This window comes from Trichogramma pretiosum, unplaced genomic scaffold (assembly GCF_000599845.2).
Source record: "Trichogramma pretiosum strain Unisexual culture from Peru unplaced genomic scaffold, Tpre_2.0 scaffold70, whole genome shotgun sequence".
In the NCBI taxonomy this organism is placed as follows: Eukaryota; Metazoa; Arthropoda; class Insecta; order Hymenoptera; family Trichogrammatidae; genus Trichogramma; species Trichogramma pretiosum.
In genome coordinates, this window is record NW_019641132.1 from 816,107 (window position 1) to 839,940 (window position 23,834).

General features: G+C 44.1%; 2 protein-coding genes across 8 annotated transcripts; one reads left to right on the plus strand and one right to left on the minus strand.

Moving 5' to 3' along the window:
• Positions 1-802: 802 nt before the first annotated feature.
• Positions 803-20,685, minus strand: LOC106658407 (C-terminal-binding protein). 7 transcript variants are annotated; one of them, XM_014380346.2, is made up of 8 exons: positions 19,810-20,685; positions 4,263-4,744; positions 3,897-4,184; positions 3,625-3,813; positions 3,448-3,537; positions 3,220-3,376; positions 2,944-3,124; positions 803-1,901 (listed from the first exon to the last, which is right to left on the minus strand). In XM_014380346.2, exons 2-8 carry the CDS (start codon positions 4,461-4,463, stop codon positions 1,619-1,621), a joined length of 1,389 nt encoding a protein of 462 aa, XP_014235832.1. In that variant the 5' UTR covers positions 4,464-4,744; positions 19,810-20,685; the 3' UTR covers positions 803-1,618. The 7 variants fall into 7 exon arrangements, with proteins under 7 accessions (XP_014235832.1, XP_014235838.1, XP_014235834.1 ...); XM_014380352.2 differs by lacking the exon at positions 19,810-20,685 and adding an exon at positions 6,123-6,262; XM_014380348.2 differs by lacking the exon at positions 19,810-20,685 and adding an exon at positions 5,873-6,036.
• A 1,985-nt stretch (positions 20,686-22,670) lies between these two features.
• LOC106658305 lies at positions 22,671-23,243 on the plus strand. Its single transcript, XM_014380200.1, has one exon. The coding sequence runs from the start codon at positions 22,671-22,673 to the stop codon at positions 23,241-23,243; it is 573 nt and encodes a 190-aa protein (XP_014235686.1).
• Positions 23,244-23,834: the final 591 nt, after the last annotated feature.

Consider the following 23,834-nt stretch of genomic DNA (forward strand, 5'->3'; position numbering starts at 1 on the left):
AGTGATAATCAAATTGTAAAACTGAATATTATAAATATAAGATCCAAGCTGTGGCATGGCATCGATCTCATTGGAAACATTCAAAAATATCTTTAAATAGAGTGGATTTGAAGAATACAATCAAGTATACTTTGTAGATAGTAACTGTGGCCATTAGAAATGATATAAAATTATGTAAAAAACTAAGATGGTTTTAAAATTCAAAGTCAGTTTTAATAACTTTTCATAGTTATTTTTTTAATCTTCTTTTGTAATGCATTTATTCATGTATAAGCTCATATGTATACACATACACACATAAAGGTATATGTATAAATATTTGTCGCTTGAATGAGGAAAATTATTAATCTTGAATATGCATTCACAAATTCAACTATCCGATATTTTAGTTTTAATTTCAATTCCAATGCCGGACGAGTCTCAATAAAAGTAAATGTTAAGTTAATATACGCATATAAATTTTCAATTTGAATAAATACAACACAGCATAATTTACTTATGTACTCCAAGTGGTCGACTCGAAGTCTCTTATAAACATAAAAGAATAGTTGAACTTAGAAAAAAGGTTTGTATAGTTAAGACTGAGTACCGTGAAACCCTTTACAGGAAAAAAAAGAAACGCCAAGTTGGTGCTTGAACGTTGAGAATAAAAAGATCATGAAGGGATTTCAAATTAGATTAATAATATCCAATAAAATAATTAAACAGTGTGCTGATTTGCAAATCATAATATAAAGCAGCTCCGTGCCAGTCAACTTGACACAGTCCGACCAAAACAAAAAGAAACATTTAAAAACTCATAAATAATTTCATGAAAGTATTATAATGTACATAAATATTACAGATTTTAATAATGAGATAAATACACATTTGCGTACTGTATAAAGAAGCGCGTACGTGTGATTACGAATATATTTCTATCCATAAATTTTATAAATTTAATTTATGTATCACGTATAAAGAACATGTGTACACGTGCAGCATCAATACGTAGTTGTTACTTATATTCCACTTCAAAATTAAATGAAAAAGAGGTCGTCGGCACGGAGCACACGTAGTCTCGGTGAAACGAAACACTCTCTCTTTTTTTCGCGCGTTCTCTCATTCTATCGTTTGTTCACATCTCACAAAAAAGTTACATTAAGAATTCTCCAGTCGTAGGATCGTAAGAACGTTCTTGTTTGCTTTTATCTCTTTATCATTGATGATGATTTTATTTGTTTAGTTAATTTTAATTTTTTTTTTTTTTTTGTAAAAATGTATTATGACATGTGTAGTTGTAGCTGCAGTTATGTGGTAGCAATTATTCGATGAAGCTTATCACAAGCAGTATTTTTTCTGGTCACTCTTGTTTCACAGCATTTAATAAGATGGTAAGTGTCTGCAATGGCGTAGCTGGTTTCCGTTTAAAATACTTGAGTTTGTATTCGAGTTTTTTTAATCCGACCAGTTGCACATTCCATTCTCTTGATGGCGAAAAAGTCGCAACAACGTTCACTTTTGCTTGTCGATGATTTTTTTGATGAAGATTCTATGGTGTCGGTGGTCTAATTAAAGTAGGGGGGAGAAGCGATGATGGTGTTTGATGATAATGACTGGAGGACAAGGTCATTCAGGGTCAACGAGGGCTTGGAGCTGGAGGACTGGGCCGAGGATCTGGATCGTTGCAGATGTTGTGTGGTAGACCACTTAGTGGACCGGCAGATGGTACCCCCATCTGTCCTGGCAGAGGAGCACTTGACGAATTAGGACCACCTGAGCCTGGTCCTACTCCGAGGTTACCAGGCCCACCAGCGGTAGGATGGCCTGATGAGAGAGGAGCCTCATGCGGTGTCGTCGAATGAGCCTGCTGCAGCGCGGACGGTGGATAGTAGCCGCCGTTGACTCCATCAGGATAGCCGCTGCGGAGAAAGCGATAAATGCATTTTTTGGCTTGCTTGAGACTGTCCTGCTTCTCGCACTCGGAGACTCTCTCTCTCTTGTTTATTAACATTTGTTTTTTCAATTTTTTATTTGTTTTACAGCAGAGAGAGAGACACCTGCGTGTCGTAGTAGCTTTATCACAGACGCGGATCCTCGAAGCGGCACGCGTAACTTTTTTTATTTCTCACGCTCGCACACACTCTTTCTCCTCGGCACGACTTTGCACTATTCGACTCTCTTTTTCTTTATACCATTGATTCTACAATTTCTTTTTGCTTTGTTCGGCACTTTGTATTAATATTATAATTATTTAATATATAAGAGTTCAAAATTGTCTCTTTCGCTCGCTCTCACTCTAGATTTGCTGGCTAGCAGCTCTTACACATTGAGTAAGCAGTGTCATTGTAGTAGAGCACATCAGTGGCTTCAGCTCGCTACTTTTCAACGAGTTTCACATGATTCATTTCTGCTTGAAAGACTGTTTCTGCAAAAATTATTACGTATTGCTTTTTCGTGTGGCATAACCGGGCCCAAGAGAAAGAGCTAAGTGGCTATGTTTGAGTTTGGTTTTATCCTAAATTAAAAGGCGTGCATGCTACAGTTGTCATGAGTCAAGTTTTGAGAATACCTTTTTTCAGGTAGAAAGAGCAAGAAATACCTACTTATGAAAATTAATTCACCTACAAACTATTTTGAAATCTACTTTGGCTTTGCATAGGTAAGAATTTTTTTTTTAGGAATCAATAATAACAATTACCTTCGCCAGAGTTTAAGATACAAAAGTTTTATTGAAAAATGATCATTTGAACTTTAAAGTTTCTTACCTACATACAACAAAGACTAAAGTAATTCAATCAGATAGAATAAAAATGAAAGAAGCGAAGAGAGAAAATGTATCTAATTAACTTTACTTTTTACAGTTATATAAACCTTTTCAAGGTTTTATTACTTTCTAAACTCGACGCTTGACGACTGTAATTAGTCGTAGCGAATTTTCAAAATCGATTAAAAATAACTTACGAAGTAGCACTATGGTTGAAGTATTCCTTATTAACGCAGTTCCTCAAACATTCTGGTACGCGCCCAACAATTGCACGTCTTATTTCGCTAGCTGCCATTTCTCTTAGTTCTGTGCAGCTGGCGTCACTGTAGAATGCAGCATGAGGTGTGCATAATAAGTTTGGTGCGTCTTTTAATGGACCTGAAAAGCAGAGTATTTTTATATCATCTTAAGTCATTCGAATATGCGTATAAATAATATGTGTATCAAAAATGATAATATTAAAAACTCCTTACAGTTACCCGACGCGCCTTGGAAAGCATTGTATGGTTCATTTTCGTGGACGTCAAGAGCAGCAGCTCTAATTCTTCCTTGTTTTAATGCTGATGATAATGCATCATCATCCACTAAACCTCCTCGTGCAGTATTGACGAGGAAAGCACCTGGTCTCATCTACGATAAGTTAGATTATAAGATTCATGCAGAAATACTTAAAATATTGTAAAATATTATTTTGCTCTTACTTGTTTAATAGTGAATTCATTTATCAAATGATGATTGTGCTCATTCAGAGTACAATGTAGAGAAACACAATCTGATTGAAATAACAAGTCCTGTAAAATCATTAAATATGGGTTATTGATACAAACTCGGAGCAATTTCTATTGATGCATTAATATTAAAAAATTAATCAATTTTACCTGCAAAGTATATACTCTTGTTAAACCAAGTGATTTCTCAATTCCATCAGGAAGATATGGATCATAAAATATGACATTGAATCCAAATGCTTTTGCACGGAGAGCTACGGCAGAACCAATTCGACCTAGCCCAACAATTCCTAGTGTATCACCTCTTATCCTTGCACAACCTTGAGCTGCTTCTCTCACCTTTAAAAATCAGAATAGGTTTGAGTATAGTTTATAGATTTTTTTTCAAAAAGATAAAGTTGAATTATTCATAAATGAAGTACCTGCTCTGGACCTGTGAACTTTTTGCCCTCTCTTACCATATTGGCTAACCAATATGTACGTCTGTACAAATTTAAGATGAGGCAAAGAGTAGTATCTGCAACTTCTTCTACACCATATCCAGGGACATTACATACTGCAATACCGAGATCACCAGCTGCTTTGACATCTATGTTGTCAACTCCGGAACCAATTCTTACAATGATTTTCAGAGCTTTGAATTTTTCAAGGTCTTCTTTAGTCAAAATAATCGTATGCCACATAAGTGCACCCACAGCTTCATTCAGTACCTGGACACAGAGAAAATTATAGAAATGAGCAGAGATTGATATAGAATGAATTACACAGACAAATAAAAGAATTCATACTTTTTCATGTATTTCAGAAGTTGATTGTGCGTCACAGAAAGCCACAGTTGCAACATCTTTTAAGATGGGCATTTCGATGGAGCAGTCTCTTCCATCGAGTAAAGCCACCAAAGGTCTCGATTGAATGGGTCCATTATTGATTGGACCCCCCCTAATGCTTTCCATACGTGGTCGTTTGGGCATCATCTTCCGTTTGTTCATGGATTAGATAGCCCGTCGTGTGAGAAAATTGCAGCCTACTCACAGGCTTGGGTAATTGTCTATTCGCGGTCGCTTTGTCAAAAAGTGTACCAAAAACTGTTTTTTTTTGGTAGTAAAAATAGGGTTACATGAAACAGCGTCGATGACAGCGACTACACAGTCACAGTGATTCTTGAGTAGTGGCAGGTACGTCCAAAGGTGCAACAGAAAGGATGATTGTACCGGCGTATCTCAAATACATCACGGCAGCGATGCGTCTCGATTGTTTTGGTCACTCCTACCTGAAAAGACAGATGCAGAAACGTAAGCAACAATCGGTCAGACGGACAAATTCGAATGCAAGTTTATGTAGTGTAGGTGATGCGAGACGACGGCAGAGACAAAGGACAGCGATTGTGTTATATAGAATACACAGCAGCAGCGCAGCAGCTACCAGTAGTCGTATCGTAACGTGGGAGGTTATGTATTGCGCTTACTTTGGCGGTGCACACGGGAGATGGTCGACTCTTTGCGGTATCGAAGGCGAGAAAAAAATTGCAACGCCGTGTTTCCGCGGTCGACGTACAGTACGTAAACCCAAGCTTGGCGAAGACTCGGGGGGCCCCCGAATGTCTATAGGAACAGGAGCAACGCGTGAACGCAAAAGTGAGAACGAGGCACGGGCACACAGCCGCGAGAGATATACGCAGGGAGAGGAGAGCAAAAGGACGCGCGCCAGCCAGCGAGTGCTGTAGAGCGAGACAGAGCGAGTGCGCGCTGAACTCGGACCGAGCAGCGTACAAGGTTTTTGAGGTTATAGCCGGTGGCATCGAGTGCTAATTCATTCTCGGGGGCAGTTTTTTAGGGGCACCGAGTTCGCGATTACGCACTTGAGAGTCGTCGCAGCGCACGGTGTTACCGAGCGATTGGCTGTTATCGTTCGGGAGTCCTCGTAATCAATGGTGCGCACACATACGCACGACAAGAGCAGCAGCAGCAGCAACAGCAGCAGCAGTGAGAGAGACACACATATACGCGCTCGGATGCGCACAGTAACACGAGAAGATGGACATAAGCAAAGGCACGGGGGGCTCTCTCTCGTTGTAACGCGGGGGCGAGTTTGGAACTATATCGCGTCGAGGGCCAGCAGACTCGGCTGCACCGTGACTCCTCGCACACTTGCTGCACTTACTTCGCACTCACACAGAGATATTACACGCATTCGGGATATATACTCACGCCTCTGTATATGTATAACTATATCGAGAGAGCTAGAGAACGAGCACATACGCACACGCACCACGCACACTCGCGTCGTCCACGTATTACACTGATGCAAAACTGCGGTGTCGACGAGGAGAACGAACGAACCAAAAAGCAGCGGTAAGCAGCAGCACAGACTGGCTATAAGCTCTCTTTTTCCAACGCACCTGCGATCGATGAGTTTCCGAAGTGTATGTTATATGTATACGAGAGCCGCCGAGCCGAGAGCCGCAGCAATCAGACTCGATTAATCAACTGTGTAATATTCGCCGCGCGCGCGACTGACACATACGCGCAGAGAGAGAGCAGCGTATACAAGTCTACAGTCGTCGAGTAAGTCGGGCCACGCACACCCACACACACACACACACACACTCGCGCACGGACACACTTATATACTGTTACTACTACACTCACTGCGAAACAGAGAAAGAGAGACACGATCGACAATGTTCGTATAGTAGTTACACGACTGGTCCGCGAATTATGAGTCCGTAACGGTGCGATGACGACAACACGATCAGCAAAGCAGCGCAGTAGTGTAGTCTCTCGATATATACATAAGCATTAAACGCACAGCAGCGCAGCACACTGCGAGAGCCTGCGTAATTGTCTATGTGTGTATGTCTCTCTATGTACGTGTGTATGGATGGCCTATGGTCCGCCGAGAAAACTCGTACACATATCTGTAAGTGCGCACGCGAAACCAACACACTGCCAATCGCCAATCTGTGTGTATGTGTGTGTACGTATTACAGTATATATACTTTATATATTTGTACGGGGATAGGACAGTGGCGGCAGCAGCAGCAGCGGCGGTCGGCGCGCGCCTCTCTGACACGGCTTGGGGGCCGATGTTTTCGGAACGGTTTTCTCAATGGCTATAAGCCGCAGCAGCGGAGAGCCGCTTCGGCTCTCTTTCGCCGCTGCTGCTTATGTATTTTATACACTGATACGTGTATATTTTGTACATATATATATATGCACGCGTCTATCGGTACTCTCTCGGTGCGATGCTCGTGCGCATATACACGTTCGTGTCTCTGCGTGCGGTGCGTAGAATATAATACAAGTATACAACGTATACTTTCATGCGAGGCGTTGCGCACGCACATAATCCCGCGAAAAAGAAAGAGAACTGATATACTAACAGTCGCGCCGCGCTATACAACATACGGGCTACACACGAGAGAGACTCGAGTCTGGCGCGCTCGCGCACGAGGGAGGAAGAGAGACGGACAGAGAGAGAGAGCAAGAAACTGCACAAATATGTATATATGGTTGATTCTCCCGAAATCTGCTTTTTCGGGTATGGAAAACGAAAAAATGGTGAAAATTTTTTTGTCATATTGAACGGCGCGAACTAGTTTACCCTTTTTTAAACCATAAAATATGAATAATTATTGAATCTGGGGCTTTGAGATTTCGTTTTACGAAAACTATGTCCGATTTTATGCTTAAAATCGACTATTTTCGGTTACGGAGGTGACACACACGGAGGTGACAAATCGCTGCTTTGATCAACTATGTAAGAAAAATAAGAAACGCACAAAATTTTCCGCACAACCCGAAATTTGGTCATGAAAAACGAGTCTTTTGACGGGGCGAGCGGTTAAAAAGAATGATCATAGCTCGAGATATTCATGTCCACGGAGGTGACCGTTTTTTTGACACACGTGAATTTTTCAATAGAATAATTATCGCAGCATCGATAAAATGTAAAATTTGAACCCGCAACCTACACCAATCGAAAGCTGGGCTATAATACTTGACATTTACGTATCTAGCGACATCAAAAATGAGTTAGCGACCCAAAGCAGGCGGTATGTTTGAAATTATTCAGAAGCATGATTAAAATCCGAGACATTTTTCAATTGCGTGGGAAATTTTTTTAAAACATTTTTCAAAGCCCTATAATAGACTTAAACTTTACTCTGGATGTATAGAAGCTGGTCTCATAGTTATTATAGGGTCAGGTGCTAATGAGAATGCATGGTACATGCAAATAGAGTTGATTTTGAGATGTAGACATGCCACGGAGGTGACATTTGGCATGTATATCTTCACGGCAAATTTAACTGACCCTAAAAAATTGAAATATTTATGTCCTATCATGAAGAATACAACAATATTGAATGAATGACCGAACCAGTTTTGGCTCATCTTCACTAGTTTAAGAATATGGCATAAAGACATGCAAAAAGCAGATTTCAGGAGAATCAACCATATATATGCTGTATAAGCGGCCAGCGCAGCAGCAGCATCGGAGACGGGACCGCGCCGTATACATATACAGAGCCGAACGTTTTCGAAAGGCGCTAATTGTGACTATGTGGCGGCAGCGGTGGTGGCGCGCGGGGCAGCACAACACAACACGCGCAGCACGAGTCGTAGTCGTGTACCGACTCCTATATAACAATGATGGACTCCGTTATGATTTTTCCCTTTTTTTTCAAAATCACATATAGCTCGCCAACTTGCGCACGCTTCACACAGCTCCATATACATAACTGTCAATTACTTCTAATGTTTGGCTTCGTGGAATTTCGGTAGTTCCTCCGTTGCGCGGGTGATATCTCCTACTCGACGCGAGATAATTATGTTAACGAGCCCAGAGGAAGACAATGATCGGTAGTTAGACAATGGGCACGAATGCCTCGCCGAAAAGTTCCTTATCGAGAGCCTCCTCCTCGCAATCAGCGCTATCTATCTCTTGGCACTGGCTTGGCAGCGGCGGCGCAGATATAATCGAGAGTAGTGCATCGTCGAGCGCAAAGATCGGAGCAGTCGTCGCTCTATCTCGATATTTGCTTTTTGTGCTTCTGTCGTATATACGGTCACACACACATTTGGCCGCACACGGATACGCGCGGAGCACGAGCTATATTATACGAGTCACCGCGCGGAGAGCAGCGGTAATACAGCAGCGGCAGCATAACAATAACAACAACAGTTTATATATAATACACGTATTGTAGAGAAGCAGTGCGAGAGAAGGGGGGGAAGGGGGAAGCAAAACAGTATAGCGGAGCCGCACATGAGGCATCGCACCGTATATATATATAATGCGGTGTATTACGAACGGCCCAAGCAAGTGCAGAGCTAAGCACTTTCACGCGGGCGTCGTCGATTTTTCCTCGAGTTAGCGCGCGCGCGCGCACACGCGTTTATCTCTATATACGTGTGTGTTATAGTGCGCGTCTGTTGCTCGCATTGCCCAGAGAGAGAGAGAGCTCCGATTCGTGTGTATACATACACATGTGTGTATATGCTGCGAAAGAGAGAGAGAGAGAGAGAGAGAGAGAGAGCCATTGCGTTTGAAAACAGCAGCAGCACATGTTTTGCCAACTCAGCGAGTCTCGAAACGCAACAAAATGTCTCCCCTCTCTCTCTCTCACGGGCTCGAGCTCGACAACACACCGCCACCGCCACCACCGCTGCTGCTGCTGCTGCTGCACATACAGGCACCCGTCGTATACATAGACAAATATTTTGTTACATGCTTCATGTGCTGTACACACTTTCTCTCTCTCTCTTTCTCGCTTCTTTTATATAGGTAGACAGGCACACGTAGATAGAGATATATAGACGTCGCGGGCGCGCGCGCCTACGCGATTATCGCCGGGACACAAAGAAAATGAGAGAGAGAGAGAGAGAGAGATTACGCGGAGCACTTTAAAACTCCGTAATCATCGCGGCGGCGGCTCCGTTTAGCAGATTGACAGCTATAAAAACGTATCCCCGTAATAGGAAGCCGGAAGTATTCAGGCACAAGGACCAGAAGAAAGTGAACGTCGTATACATGCATCGACACGCCTCTACCCCCGTTGCAATTCGCTAGATTAAAATCTGCTGCTGCTGCTGCTGCCTGCGCGCCGATTCATATTATCGAGGATACAATGTATATATAGTATATATAGGTAAGCACGCGTTCGCGCAATCCCTATATATCTAACGAATTACTAGATAGATAAGTCGTGCAGTACGCGCGCGCAGCGAGGAAAACGAGAAGAAAAAAAGTCAAAGAGAGAGAGAGAGAGAGAGAAGCACAACTCTAAGAACGAAGATATAGCCGAGGTATGAGTCGGTGGCGTTCGCGAGAGAGAGAGAGAGAACGCGCGAAAGCGGAGGGCACAAAGTTATCCAATTATTGTCTAACCTGGGGTATAGGGAGGCAACTTTGCAAGCGACGACGGCGGCGGCGGCGGTGGTGGCAGGGACCGGCTCTCGCTCGCTCACTCGCGCGTACGAGAAGTTTGCCAAACTCACCTATTCATTTATATATAGCTATAGAGCTACACACGCCTCCTCCTCGCGATCTATATATACCTGTATATATATAAAGCTTTACGCGCATACGTCTATATATGTATATAATACGTATACATCGGAGCAGCTATATAGGAAAGAAAAGAAGAACGAAAAGCAGCAGCGCGTCTCTTCAATCGGCGGGCGCGATAAAGTAAACTTTCTTTCTCTTATAGCTGCTCTCTCTCTCTCTCCTTCTCATCCTTTCTTTCCGCGTCCAGTGTGCAGCTCTACACAGCATAAGCCCGGCGAAAAAAACTTAGCCCGGAGATTCTTTTATACATACGTACGTACATATATATATACGCGGACACGCATACGCTTGCCAATACTCTCCGCTGTTGCACATACAACTTGTAATGCCCCCGCAGAGAGAGAGAACAGCAGCAGCGCGAGGAGAGGAGTATCGGATTCTCTCGTTTGCGATGCGTAACGGGTCATACACCGAGCGCGCATACATGCATATATTGCGAATTTTGCGCGCGCAGGCTCGTGACGACGAAGAGGTAACCATCGTCGTCGTCCATTGTGCGTGTGTGCCCACGAGCGAAAGGAATTATTGCCGACGAGAAGAAGCTCGCTCGGTCGTGCAGTGCTAATAAGTTAAATAAATAGGCATCCGTAAAACGAGCTTCTAGCCAGAGAGAGAGAGAGAGAGAGCCTACTACTACTACTACGCCGCTGCTACTGCTGCAAATGTAAATTTAAATGTAAATGCTTTTGTAGGACTAGTGAACGAGAGAGAGAGAGAGAGAGAGAAAGGAAGAGCGCGTCGAGCGAAGAGAAGAGAGCTTCGGCATGAAGAGCGGAGGACGCGACGCAAAGTCGACGAACGCTCCCATGCTTCGCAAAGTTTCAAAGCGAGGCAAGTTAACTTAGTTAACTTTGCTGCCGAAACAAACTTTCCGCCCAAGTTTAAGTAGTCTCTCTCGCGCTTGTGGCCCCTTTTACTACCATCACCACCACCACCACCTCGCTCACTTCTGCGCCCCCCTCCCCCCCCTTTCCTCTTCTTCGATACTTCTTTTCTTTCCTCTTCCTCCGCCCTCTTTTTCCTTTCTCTTCTCCCTATACTTCTTATTCTTCCTCTTCGTACAGTTATTTTGTCATTTATTTGCAGTTTCTTTTATCCTTCTTTGTAATTTTTACTGTACTTGTGACAGTTTTTTTCTATCTCTCTCTCCTTTTCCGTGTATATAAAATCAAACGATGCACGACGACCGCAACGGCCCGCGTGGAGGGACGATCTTCGCCGTATATGGCCGAGATATTTTGCTCGTATATAATATACATGCACGCATTGCCTCTTGCGTAAAGCTCTATTTATCGTCTCTCTTTTTATGGCGATATATACATAATTGAGGCGCGTGCAAAAGTCGATTCTTTTTTTCGCACATAATTTTGTATACGTCGATGGCTCGTCCACATCGACGTAAAAGAAGCAAAAGACGAAGCAAAGAGAAATTTCCTTGTCGCGCTCGTGTGCTTATGATAATTGTCGCCGCGCAGCGACACATGCCAGCTACACGCAGTTGGTCCGTTGAATCGCTTTACACGCGCTCGTAACGAGTTCAGCAGTCAGCTAATACAACGCGTGCGTCGACTCGGCTCTTTTTTTTTCCTTCGTTATTATTCGCGAGTCTTTCTTTCTTTTTTTTGTTCAGCTTCGCTCGCGCAAGATAAACGCAAACGTTGCAACGGCCTGTGCCGTACATTATGTACGGCGCCGCGTCTCGTACTTTTACTCGAGAGCGCGAGCGCGCGCGCGTAAAATGTATCAGCTCTCGTTGGGTGAGCCACGCGCGGACCCAAAGCTCGTTCTAATCTGCAACGAGTAAATATATAATAGAGAACTTGTCGCCAACTCGCTTCGTCGAGATGAGAATTCAAAGCTCATTACGTTGCATTACGGAGTCGCGCATCTATGTATAATACAAAGCAGCCTATATCGCGTCTCTCTCCGTATATATAATAATCATTACATTGACCTACATTCGGTATTATTGATGACGAGACATAATGCACACACATACACACGAGCGAGCGAGCGAGCGAACGAACGTGGATATGCGTGCGTCGTGGAAACGAGTCGACGTCGTGAAAATCGAAACCAACATGCCCACACCGACTGCATGCACAGTGTACGCGAGTCGAGAGCTCTAAATTGAAAAAAAAAGTCATTTCTTGGGTGCTTGGCAAAGCGCACCGATCCAATTACCCTAAATACGGAACGAGCATATGTAGTACGTACACGTACTCTATTTATAATTCAGTTCCTATAATGTATTCAATCGAAAAAGGTTTGTGAAAACATTTGGCGAGCGGTAAAACATACTATGACACTTGTGCTTTCTCTCTGCGCTCTTTGTTGTCGTTGTGCACGCGGGGACAGTGATTCACTCGATCGAGCTTTTCATGGGTTCTGCATGATACACGAGCATACTGTGTATCATACACGCATACATACGTAAAAAAAGAAGCAATGGACAAGGAGAGTAAAACAGGACGAAATCGAAGAACACATATCGGAGCAATAACGTTGGGAACACGGTAGTTTAGATGTACGTATATTTGCTTGCCTCCTCGATGCTGTGCAGTGTGCTGCGTGCGCGCGAAAGAGCGAGTGAGCAAGCCAAGGCAAGTGCGCGAGAGAGAGAAAGCGAGTATGGGCAAAGTTATATGAAACTTTGCTTGCGAAGCGCGCACAGTTCGAGTTCTCTCTCTCTCACTCTTGGCACAAGGAGTGTATATGGGATAGGATGAGGGAGCAAAGTTTTTATAACATCGGGAGTGAGGAGCTCGCGCGCACGAGAGAGTTTGAGAAAATCAAACGGAGAACGAAGAAGAAAATCAAGTTCGATGATGCTTGCGCGGCGGTGGCGGCGCATTGTGGAAGATTTTACGCGTACACGCACATAGAGAGAGAGAGAGATGCACATGCTAGCGTCCGTCTCTAGGATGGACGACGATGATAAATACAAATATGGCTTGAGAAAGAGAGAGAGGCTGGCCTTCACCTAGGCCTGTGCAAGCGAGAGAGAGACATAGCTCGTCTCTAATAGCGTGCGAATCATATTTCGTGCGCAGCAAAGCAAGCGCAGTGGATAGGATATACGCGATAGAAGGCAGCAATAGCACATACGTACACATATATACAGAAGAGAATAAAGGAAGGAAGCAAACGAAATGTATATATCTACGCATAAAAGCAGCAGTAGAAGCAGCAGCAGCAGCAGCAAGTGGAGAGAGAAGGGAGAACCGGTTGAGAGTGCGTAATTGCTGCAGTAAAAAGAGAGGGGTACACACAGAGCTGGCGCGCGACTCGCTCGCAGTTCGGGCTCTTCTTCGGTACTATATACATACCTCTGCTTCTTGAGGAGAGAACGAGAGAAAACGACACTAACGCATTATATGCGCGCGAGTATATAGAAGCAGCAGCAGCAGGCGAAGAAGCGAATAAACAGAGACTCGAATCGAGAAGCAAAAGGGGGCTCTCTCTCTCTCTCGCTCGCTCGAATAAACGCATGCACGAGTCCGAGTATGCGTTGCAGGTGGATGTATAGACACGTTGACTCACGAGTTGCCTTCTCCGTCTCTCTCTCTCTCTCTCCTCTCTTCGTTTCGCACATAACATAGGGCTGCGTATATATATACTCGAACTCGGAAAGCAGCTCGTATATACACGGATGGCGTGTAAAGCAGTGGTAGTATGCACATGCGGCATGCGTCGTTGGTCGGTTACACTTGGCTTCGATCGATGACTCCGCGCGCCGCGCCACCACGCTATATAGCAGTCGTAGTAGTAGTAGTAGTAGTGTGCTGTATATATATAAGCTAGCCCCTAAACTTTCCCATGCGTGATGCATATCACGCTTTATCTACACACGAGCTGACCTCTCTCTCTCTCTCCCCTCCCTGATCATTGTCCTGAACTGCGCGAAAAAAAAGTTGCTACGTAGGCTCCGTAACAACATCGACCATAAGAAGAAGAAGAAGAAGAAGTAAAGAAGAAGCAGCAGCAGGAGGGGGGTAGTAACTCGCTGTGCTCCGATCAAACAAAGATTCTTACGTGCCTCGTCGCTGCCTATATGTAGTAGTAGTAAGATTGCTTCATGCGCGCATGAGCTCAAAGCTCTCCCCCGACTACAGAAAGAGACTCGACCAATAACGATGACAAATGCCTTGATCACGCGACACGATCAAGTAATCATCGCGACTCGTGTGCCAGCGTAAATATCATTTTAACTGACTGCTGCACGCGCGGCTATATAGCTAGCGCTCGTTCAACGATTTCTCCTATAAGGAGAGAGAGCATGGAAGAAGCTTTTCGTGACTCGTTTCCCGAGTGCAAAAAAAAAAAAAAACAGACCGTGGGTCGAAGAAGATGCACATGCCGGAGTAAGGGCCAAGATCACACCGGTGTGTATATATACGAGAAGAAAAAGAGAAGAAGACGACGCTGCTGGGCTACCTATATACACACGAGCACTTATCAGCTGCACAATCGAGCCAATCTCTTCTCCGTCACCTCTTTTGCACTCGTGTTCGTTTATTACAACAACAGAAGAGGTGCAGAGACACGCTCGAGCAGGGTCTCACGCGAAGACCACGACGCGTCTCTTCGGATCGACTTTGTACGATCGTTTATTACGATATATATACGCAAGCGTGTGCAATTTTTTTTTTCCTTATCGATATCGAGCTAATTTTTCACGAACACGTATATTCGTGATGTACGTCTAATCCGTCGATGGATCGGCCAAGTGGCATCGACTCGTACACGTATACGTATGGGCAATGTGTGTGTATCGGCGCCGCGGTTTTCAACGTACATAATACGTGATTAAGCGTCGACGATCGTTAAAGCGAGCTACTACCATAACCGACAAAGAGAAAAGATATACGTAAAGAGGCGAGGAAAGAGAGAAAAAGAGTATTATATATGAGGAGCGAGTTCTGATCTTTCGTCACTCATTATGTCATTATATTAACGTGACTCGCTTCTGCCTCGCGAGCTTCTCTCTCTCTCTCTCTGCGTTGACTCATTATCATCATCGCGCCTCTTCATCTTCATTACTATTATTATCTGCTCGTATTGTTATTAGCATTATATATCGATGCCCCAGTGTCGTTGTCGACGTTGTTATTGTTATTATTATTATCATCATCGCGAGCGATGATATATTACCGTACTCGCACACACACATATAGACATACAATCGAATCATATCTACATTAGCGAATAGATCGAACTGCTGCAGTCGTCGCGCCGAGTTATTTCTTTTCTTTTTTTCCGTCGTCGAGGCTTCTTTCTCATTTCTGCTTTTATATATACACATTGTATAATACGGAATTAAACTCGTTGGTGGTTCGTCGAGTGCGCGGTTCGGAATAATAAAGTAATACATTGCACTCGTCGTGGTATATACGATGTTAGTGGGTCGAGCGATCGACGAAAAATCGACGCCGCTGCGCGTAAGTAATGTTTAATTCCGATGACGAAATACATCGCCGAAAACGTGCGCGAATATATTTAGCGTGAGTGTGTGTTTTAGTAGTAGTAGGACTTTGGCGCTCATTTTATATACTATATCGAGGTGCACGCGGCGAGCAGCAGCAGCAGACATCTGCTCGGTATACGCTGCAGTGCAATATTGCGCGAAAAAGCAGGTCAGCGCGCTCGTGCACTCGCTACACTCGACAAATTGCATAACGCGCGTACTGCATATTCACGCACACACACACACACACACACACGCGTATAATATACCGCGGGCAAGTGTAGCGGCCTTTTGCCTCTCTATCTATCTGAATCTATAACTGTCTGCCTCTCTCTCTCTCTCGAAAATTGATACGCTGCGGCAAAAGTCGCGACGACGACGATGAGAAAATACACATCGACTCGGTGCCGAGATTTATGAAAAGGAAAAAAACAATCCTTTCCGGACTTGGAATAGAAGGCAACTAACTCTCAACGCGGTATACCCGGTTTTCGATTGAATAATCGTCGTCGGTAGTGTACATACCGATGACTCGCTGCTTACTCTGCGGCTATATAACGTACACACATGAGTAGGCGAACTTGCTCTCGCTCTCTCTCTCTCTCTCTCTCTCTCTCTTTCTTTTTATTTCGCTTTTTCCTAACTGGCTCATTTCAAAATAAGCTTTACGAGCTTGGAACATATTAATTCGCTTATTACGAGCATCTGAGAATTAGATAGAATAATTTCCCCGTCTTGAGCTACATTTTATGAATCGCGGCGTAAAAATTGCAACCGAGAAAAGTACAACGATCGATGTGACGGTTATTATTCCTAGCTCTCTTCGTTTCGATTCAATCCAAAAGTGGATAGACATAGACACACGTAAAGCGAAACAATTGCTACGAGGTGTACGGAATTATTATCGAAATGGAAGGGAGGAAAAAAGGAGCAGAAAAGAAAAAAAATCAATTAAAAGGTGTAAAGTATTAAAGCGTGCAGACTCACGCTATATGCGGCGTCATAAACACTCATAATATATAGGACTGGGCATGTCGCAGCTGTCATTTATCTATTCAATATCTATATCTATATCGCGGCTATATGTGTGTACGCGTCGCGCGCATATGTACACGAGCGAGAGTACATGACATATTGTTCGAAAGAGCGAGAAAAGTAAAGCGAAGCTATTACACGAAATGCCATCGCGCAGTGCAGCTTAAACGATTTTCTCTCGAGCTGCACATGCACTCAGGATGTGCATATACACAAGCTGCTGCTACCACTGCCGTTTTGTTTCTCTCTCTCTCTCTCTCTCTCCCACACGTATGGGTACAGTTAAGTTTTTTTTTCTGCGTAATATATTTCTGCGTGCAGCAACTGGCAAGACGTGTACTTGCTTCTCTCTCTCTCTCTCTCTCTATCTCTTTTCTTACTCTCCGCGTCTCTGCGCGCATATATAAATGCACGAAAGAAAGAGAAAGCTCGTGTGTGCGTGTGCATTGCCGCTACTAAAGAGCTCGCTCGCATGCCTGCGTGTATATAAGAGTATGCAGCGCGCAGAGACGTTTTTTTTTGCCTCTTTTAATTCTCGTTTTTTTTATTTTGGATTTCGTGTCTGTGCCAACACACACGCGCGCGCTCAGAATGCGCGTGTGTGCACACCGATGTACAAACAAGAGGCAAAGAGAGAGAGAGACATGCACGTACACATGGATAGAGGCTCGAAGCACACACACACACACAGACACTTCCGCGAGCGAGGCAGTATAAATACGGCGATGCGAGTCGGCAACGCAGAGTGTGGAAAGGGAAGAGAAGGGAAGAGAAGAAGGGAATGGAAGGGGGGGGGAGCATAACACACACGCACACAAACACACGGAGCGGAGCAAGGGACTTGAAGAGCGCAGACGCCATTGAATGTTGGTTTAATACAACGAGGCAGTGTAGGAAAAACCTTTTTTTGCACCCCCAAACTGCTGCTGCTGCTGCTGCCGCTGCTGTGTATATGACCGAGGTAAAGACACACGCTCACTCGTTTTAATTGCGAGAGCGAGCAGCAGCAGCAGCAGCGACAACACGGCAAAGTGCATGTCTAGTATATATAGCGAAGAGAGAGACGAGGGCCATAATAACAGCGTATACACATACATACATACACACATCCAATAACGCGACGGGCGCGCAAAGAGACGTGTCACACGGGGCACGCGCTTAATACTCGAATATGGCGAAATATTTTCAGCCGCCGCAGCAGCAAGTTCATTATAATCGGGCAAGAAAACACAAAGCGATAATAAAGGAAAAGTTTATTGCTGACTCGAGCACAGACGGACGGACGGGGCACACGAGTAACGAATACACAAATGAGCGTGCGATGCACAGACAGCGGTGCGGTAGTGCTCGAGTCGCGTATATACAGTAAATTGATATACACGTACGCGGGCACATACGTGTGCATTATATACACTTACTCAACAAGTGAATTATGCAATTGTGCACGAGTGCATGTGTGTGTGTGTGTGTGTATGTAAGTTGTCCGAAGCTCTCCGAGTTGTTGGCCGAATATGTATACCGCTGAGTAAAGCGCGAAAACTTTCTCGCGCGCTGCGCTGCTTACGTTCGCGGGATTTCGGATCGAGGCGTATGTTTATAATATGATAATATATAGTAATATCGCTGCGTGCGTGCATGAGCCTGGCTCGAACGTCTCTATCTGGATAAACATTGCTGAAATGCCAAACTCAACTCTGTATACTACGGTCATATACCGCGGCGAAACTCGGAGCGCAGATTTTAATGTTCCGCGCATTATACGTGGACTCCATAATACTATACAGCTTATGGACACGCGCAACTTTCGACGCGTTAGTATCGGCCATGCAGCAGCAGCGTAGCCGAATATCAGGAGAAAGAGAGCAAAAAAGAAACGAGAGAACCGGCCGGCCGGTCGTTCGCGTACAGTAACGCACACATATACATACATGCACACGCGGAAGCCGCTCGTTATACTGCGCACCATTACGTATACATATTCACGTGCACATTATAGATCCTATATAGAATATATATAATGCAGGTCGTAAATCAATCGCGCCGATCGATTCGTATACACACATGAACATTATAGCCGAGATTACGTGGGCCCAGCTATTATAAATACGCGCGGAAATAAAGAGCGCGCAGATATACTTATATACAGAACAATAACGTATATATGGATTGCGAGCTGCAGCGCGGGGAGTATAACATAGCATGTAATGGAAAGGATGTGCCGCTGGCCGCTCTGCGCGATCGATTGGCCCCCGACGCGCCGCTGCTCCGTGTGCTCTGGCTGCTCCTGGTCGCGCGCGAATATCTTCTCTCTCGCTGTCGGTCGGCTCGCTTCGCAGTGCAGCAGGCCAAAGTGTCTGTGTCTGTGTGTGCGTGCGTTTCATCGGAACCCCACCTTCTCGGACTTGGGCTCGCTGTAAAGTATATAGCAGCCCGTGCAGACGGCCCATTCGAGCGCATCCGAGTCAACTTCGCCCGCGCGCGCCGCGTCGCCCTTTCACTTATCGCTGCTGCTCGGCAAAAAAAATTTTTCTCTCTCTTTCCATGCCTTCCTTCTTTTTCTTGCACACTGCCCCTTCTTTCTCTCTCTCTCTCTCTCTCTCTCTCTCAATTGCTGCCGAAGCTCTTGCGGCGACGACTACGACGACGACGACGACAACAACAAGGTCGAAAGAGAGTTCCGCCATCGGATAGGTTTATTGTACATAGAGTAAGGACGATCGCCGCGGAATAAGATACAAGTAAAAAGGAGAGAAGAGGGAAAATGCACGAGAGGAGTCAGAAGTAGAGAGAGAGGCAGAGAAGAAGAGGAAGAAGAAGAAGAAGAAGAAGAAGAAGAAGAAGCAGCAAAGGTCAGCCGTGAACTTGAGGAGCGAGTACCGAGTTGTGCATTTATTCGCATGTATATAGGCACACGCACACATACTCACACACATGCACGAGAGGCGCGCGTTGCGAGTTCGATGTACTGGGGTTGGCTGTGTACTATACTATGCTCTCTCTCTCTCTTTCTGGCCCGCTCACAATTTGCAGTTTGCACTGTGTGCAGCACTGCTGCGCTGCACAGACTCGAACGAGCGCGCGCGCGCGTCTCTCGCTCTCTCTCGTACACCCACGCGCCGGCTCGTCGACGAGATGCGCGCGTGCATCTTACTCGCGCGCCACTGAGGTACTATATACATATAATGAGGTCTGTTTGGTATCGGTGTTGTGTGTACGATGAAATGCATTCGATTATATGCGCGGTAAGCAGAATTTCTCACCTCGACTTGTGATTTTCGACGACGACGACGACGACGACGATCCGTGGCCACGGATTTTATAAATCTGCCGTAGTAGAATCCATGCACAAACTGTTATGTATTATATGAGAAGAAGTCGCAGTATAGTTGGCCGTATCTCGAGCACTCGCGCACTTTCATATATATTTCATATATATATACAATGCGAAGCGACTATACACACTCACACGCACAAAGCACAGAGTAGCCAGCAGCAGCAGGCCAACTTCTGAATTCTATAAATTTCTCTCTGTGTATATATTATGCCGTAGACTCTGCAGTGGAACTGGCGGCGGCGGCGGCGGCGGCGATGGTGGCCTGCAGATGTGTGTACGTAATGTGCGTATATATATATATAGGCGCACGACAAACACTCTCACTTTCTCCGATATAGATATATGTTAATGTTATAGCGAGCGTCGAGTGTATTTTTTATTATGTATATACGGTGTACGGTACGGAGCAGCAGAGATACTACTGTGCCTCGGCGTTACTATACACGAGTCGCGAAATCCGCTGCCGAGAGAGACACACCCGTACGTGTTGTCTCGCTCTGAAAAGCAGCAGCTGCAGCTGCCTCGAGTTGTCGTCGAGCACTTGGCCGCTGGTATATATACAAACTCGCTTCGCACAGCTCTCGATATTATCCTCGCGATCGATTCCACCCGACCGATACGAATGTATTATTATGGAACGATTTAACGCGCGTATCCTCGCTCCGTGGCAATCCGGAGCTAGCGTATAAATCGACGCGTGTTTTTTTACAACCGCCGCGCGGATTATTTTAATTTGTATGTATGAAAATATTCGTCGTCTCGATTGTGCCTGGCTGAGGTGGTGATGCTCGCGTGGAGCCAAACGCGCTACGACTGCCGCGCCGCCTCAGCGCCAATTTCGCGGCCGCCCGATAAGGCCTCGACTACAAAAGTAGTATAGAGCGCGATCGAGATTTGACCAACTGCAGCGGGGGCAACTTCGCACGATGGAGTCCGAGTTCCGATGGCACTTGCGAACAGACCTGTTGCATGCGCGTCGGCTGGAGAGTCTGTTGTAGAGCCGATATACGCGACCGAGCTTCGATTTCGAAGCGAGTTTAGTTAGATGGTCCGTTCGCGAGTTTCGGGGAAGCTTGAATATTTAATCTTTCGAAGTTGCTGCCGCGCGGTGATTAGTCGAAAACGCGACGCAACTGCACGTGCTGCCGCTGCTGGTCTGCGTTACCGACCCGCGCAGTGCAGCCAACTTACAAATTATTGCCATAAGTAATAAGGTATGAGCCGTTTTTGGGACGATTTTCGAAAATCGACTTGAGATAGCAATTTTCATTAAGATTTTCATGCAACGAGAAGGTGCTTACAAATGATTTCTTTCGACTGCTCAGAGCGGAAATGAAAATAACTTTTGGTTCTAGACTTCAGCGCCCTCTATGAAAAGAAACTATTTTCTTCCATATTTTTCAAGGCTCTGAATCGTTTTCGTTAAAAAAAGGAGGTTCTTGCTTTAAAATGTATTATGCACGTGCGCATAATTTTGTAAAAAAAGTATCATTTTGGCCCATGTATATTTTACTCGGCTGATGAATTCCACGTGCTCTGAGACTTTCCAGTTTTCACTCACTAGAGGCAAAGTATGCTATTGCCAAATGAGTTGATGTATATTTAGAATTTTTGTCATTATTGCAAATGTATCAATAAGTTTTTAATTTGTCTGATCTATACAGTGCAATAAACCATATAAGCTTTTAGAAATATTTAGTATGAAAGGAATTAGTGACACCAGGAAAAGTAATTTGTATTATTCAGCAATTTTTATTATATAACATTGTCCACATTTATAGAAGGTTCTATTTGTAAATCTATCAGTCTTTTTCATGAGCCATTAATAATACATAATAAGATATATCATTACATGTTATTCATTATTCATAATAGAAATCATAGTTTTTCGGTATGCATCTATTGAACGACTCCATTTTGATTTTCGGAGACCTTTTTTAATCCTTCTGCGCTCGTCATTGCGAAGTACTCTATATTGTTCCGGCGTACAGAACATGCTTAGGAAAGGATGTGGCCTCTTGCCGTTAAAATATCCCAGATTATCGGCAAGGAGATGATCAGCATCGCAGTTATCGCATTGATAGATACATACGCCCTCCTCGTAGGCCATCTTTTTGACGATTTTGTGATTGAGCGTATCACACTTGTTGCACGTGAACGTCACTTCCATTTTTTCATTGAAACCACCGGTTGACTTGGTTTTCAATTCGTTCCCTTCTTCCGTGTTATCGGATACCGCGAGTTAAGTGGCTTGACTGATGATGACGCCTTTCTAGTCGTATTCAACGAGTTTCTCTCCATGGAGAGCACCAAAGGAGTTGCGAATGTTCGTAAACTCCTCACGTTTTCTTGCAACTATGGCAGGGCCGTTCGAAGACCTGCACTCAATAATCGTCTCACTATAAACATTTTGATTCTCGTTGAAGTAATTTTATTCTTTCGATCGAAGTAACTAAAAAGTAGGAATTACGGACTTGCTCTGCTTTGCTGAGAGAACAACCTCTACCAAACGTACTTTCAAACTACACTGAGGCCTGCTCGGCAGTTCGGACTTCGGAGTTCGGACTACACTTTGTAGTGTACAGCGTATGCGCATTGCGCTGTAAGCGTAGTTAAGAAATAAGGATGACGGCACTGCGTTCGCCACTTTCGTCAACTGAGTTCAGTAGTATTCAGTGTTCACGTTAGAAAGAGGCTATATTCTCAGCCAGAACAGAAGCCAGTCCGCTACTCTTACTCTTTAGTTACTTTGATCGAAAGAATTAAATTACTTCAACGGTAATCAAAATGTTTGCAGTGAGTCGATTATTGAGTGTAGGTCTTCGAACGGCCCTGCCACAGTTGCAAAAAAATGTGAAAAGTTTACAAAGTCTGGTAACTCCTTTGCTGTCCATCGAACCAACAGTGTTGAACACGTCACGGAAGGCGTCGAAATTCCTCACGCTCACCGTGAAACGACCGCAAGGCCAAAAAAATAAAAGAGACACAAAAGAGATCAACGCGGTACCCAACGATGTTGATCTGCATCTGACAGCTAATCTGACCATACTAGACAGGACGGAGATTGAAACAAAATTGAGTACTGAGCAGTTCCACGGCCGCGATCAATTAGATGTGACCTACACGTGCCCAAAATGTGATACAATCAATCAGCATACCGTAGGCAAATATGCCTATGAGAACACCCTCATCATTATTCGATGCACTGGCTGCGAAGATCATCAAGTCCTTGCCGATCATGACGGAACGTTTAAACCTGGAAAATGTGAAAGTGGGGCAGGTCAATTTTGGGTAGAGTGGATAATGCATGATAAGTATCCGCAGTACACTCCCAAAGAATTTAAAGATGTTTTTGACTAGGTACATCCTCAGAAGAAGACTGGTTAATACTTAATAAACAGAACTATATTTAAATCCCCATAGTTTTTAGAATTAGATGGGTGTAAATAGATTGTATGAATGAATGTCAGTTTTAATTATTGGTTTGAAGACATGTGCATACAACATGTAAATAAACGCAATTGTCTGTTGAGTCTTGTCAATTAATAGTTCTGAATTATAGCCCCACATTTAAAGGATAGCTCATTGTTATAGAACAAAGTTGAAATTGCCCATTAAATTTAAAAAGTGCTCTTGATGCACCAGATCTTCCTGTCATTGTTCTATTGCTGTTGTTGCATGGTGCTAATCAAAATATTGAAATATCCCACAAATCTGCTTTTAAAACATAATGTCGATGACAATTTAATGGATTTCAATAATAAGCAACTCCAAAAGATGAGTTCCAATAACTTATAGCATGATATTATTCATAAATATGAAATTTTATGTAATACTTATAAATATCTTTAATACAGTAAATTTCTCATGAAAAGAACTGATTGATTAATAAACAAAACTTTCAATAAAAATAATATTATAAAAATAACTGATTTTCATCAATTTTATGAA

Excerpts from the sequence above, each read along its gene's own strand:
- LOC106658305 (XM_014380200.1), top strand. The coding sequence starts at position 22,671 with ATGTTTGCAGTGAGTCGATTATTGAGTGTAGGTCTTCGAACGGCCCTG.
- LOC106658407 (XM_014380346.2), bottom strand. The coding sequence starts at position 4,463 with ATGAACAAACGGAAGATGATGCCCAAACGACCACGTATGGAAAGCATT. Across the intron at positions 4,185-4,262 it reads CTTCTGAAATACATGAAAAA|GTACTGAATGAAGCTGTGGG; the intron begins GTATGAATTCTT and ends CTCTGTGTCCAG. Across the intron at positions 1,902-2,943 it reads TTCAACCATAGTGCTACTTC|CGGCTATCCTGATGGAGTCA; the intron begins GTAAGTTATTTT and ends CTTTCTCCGCAG.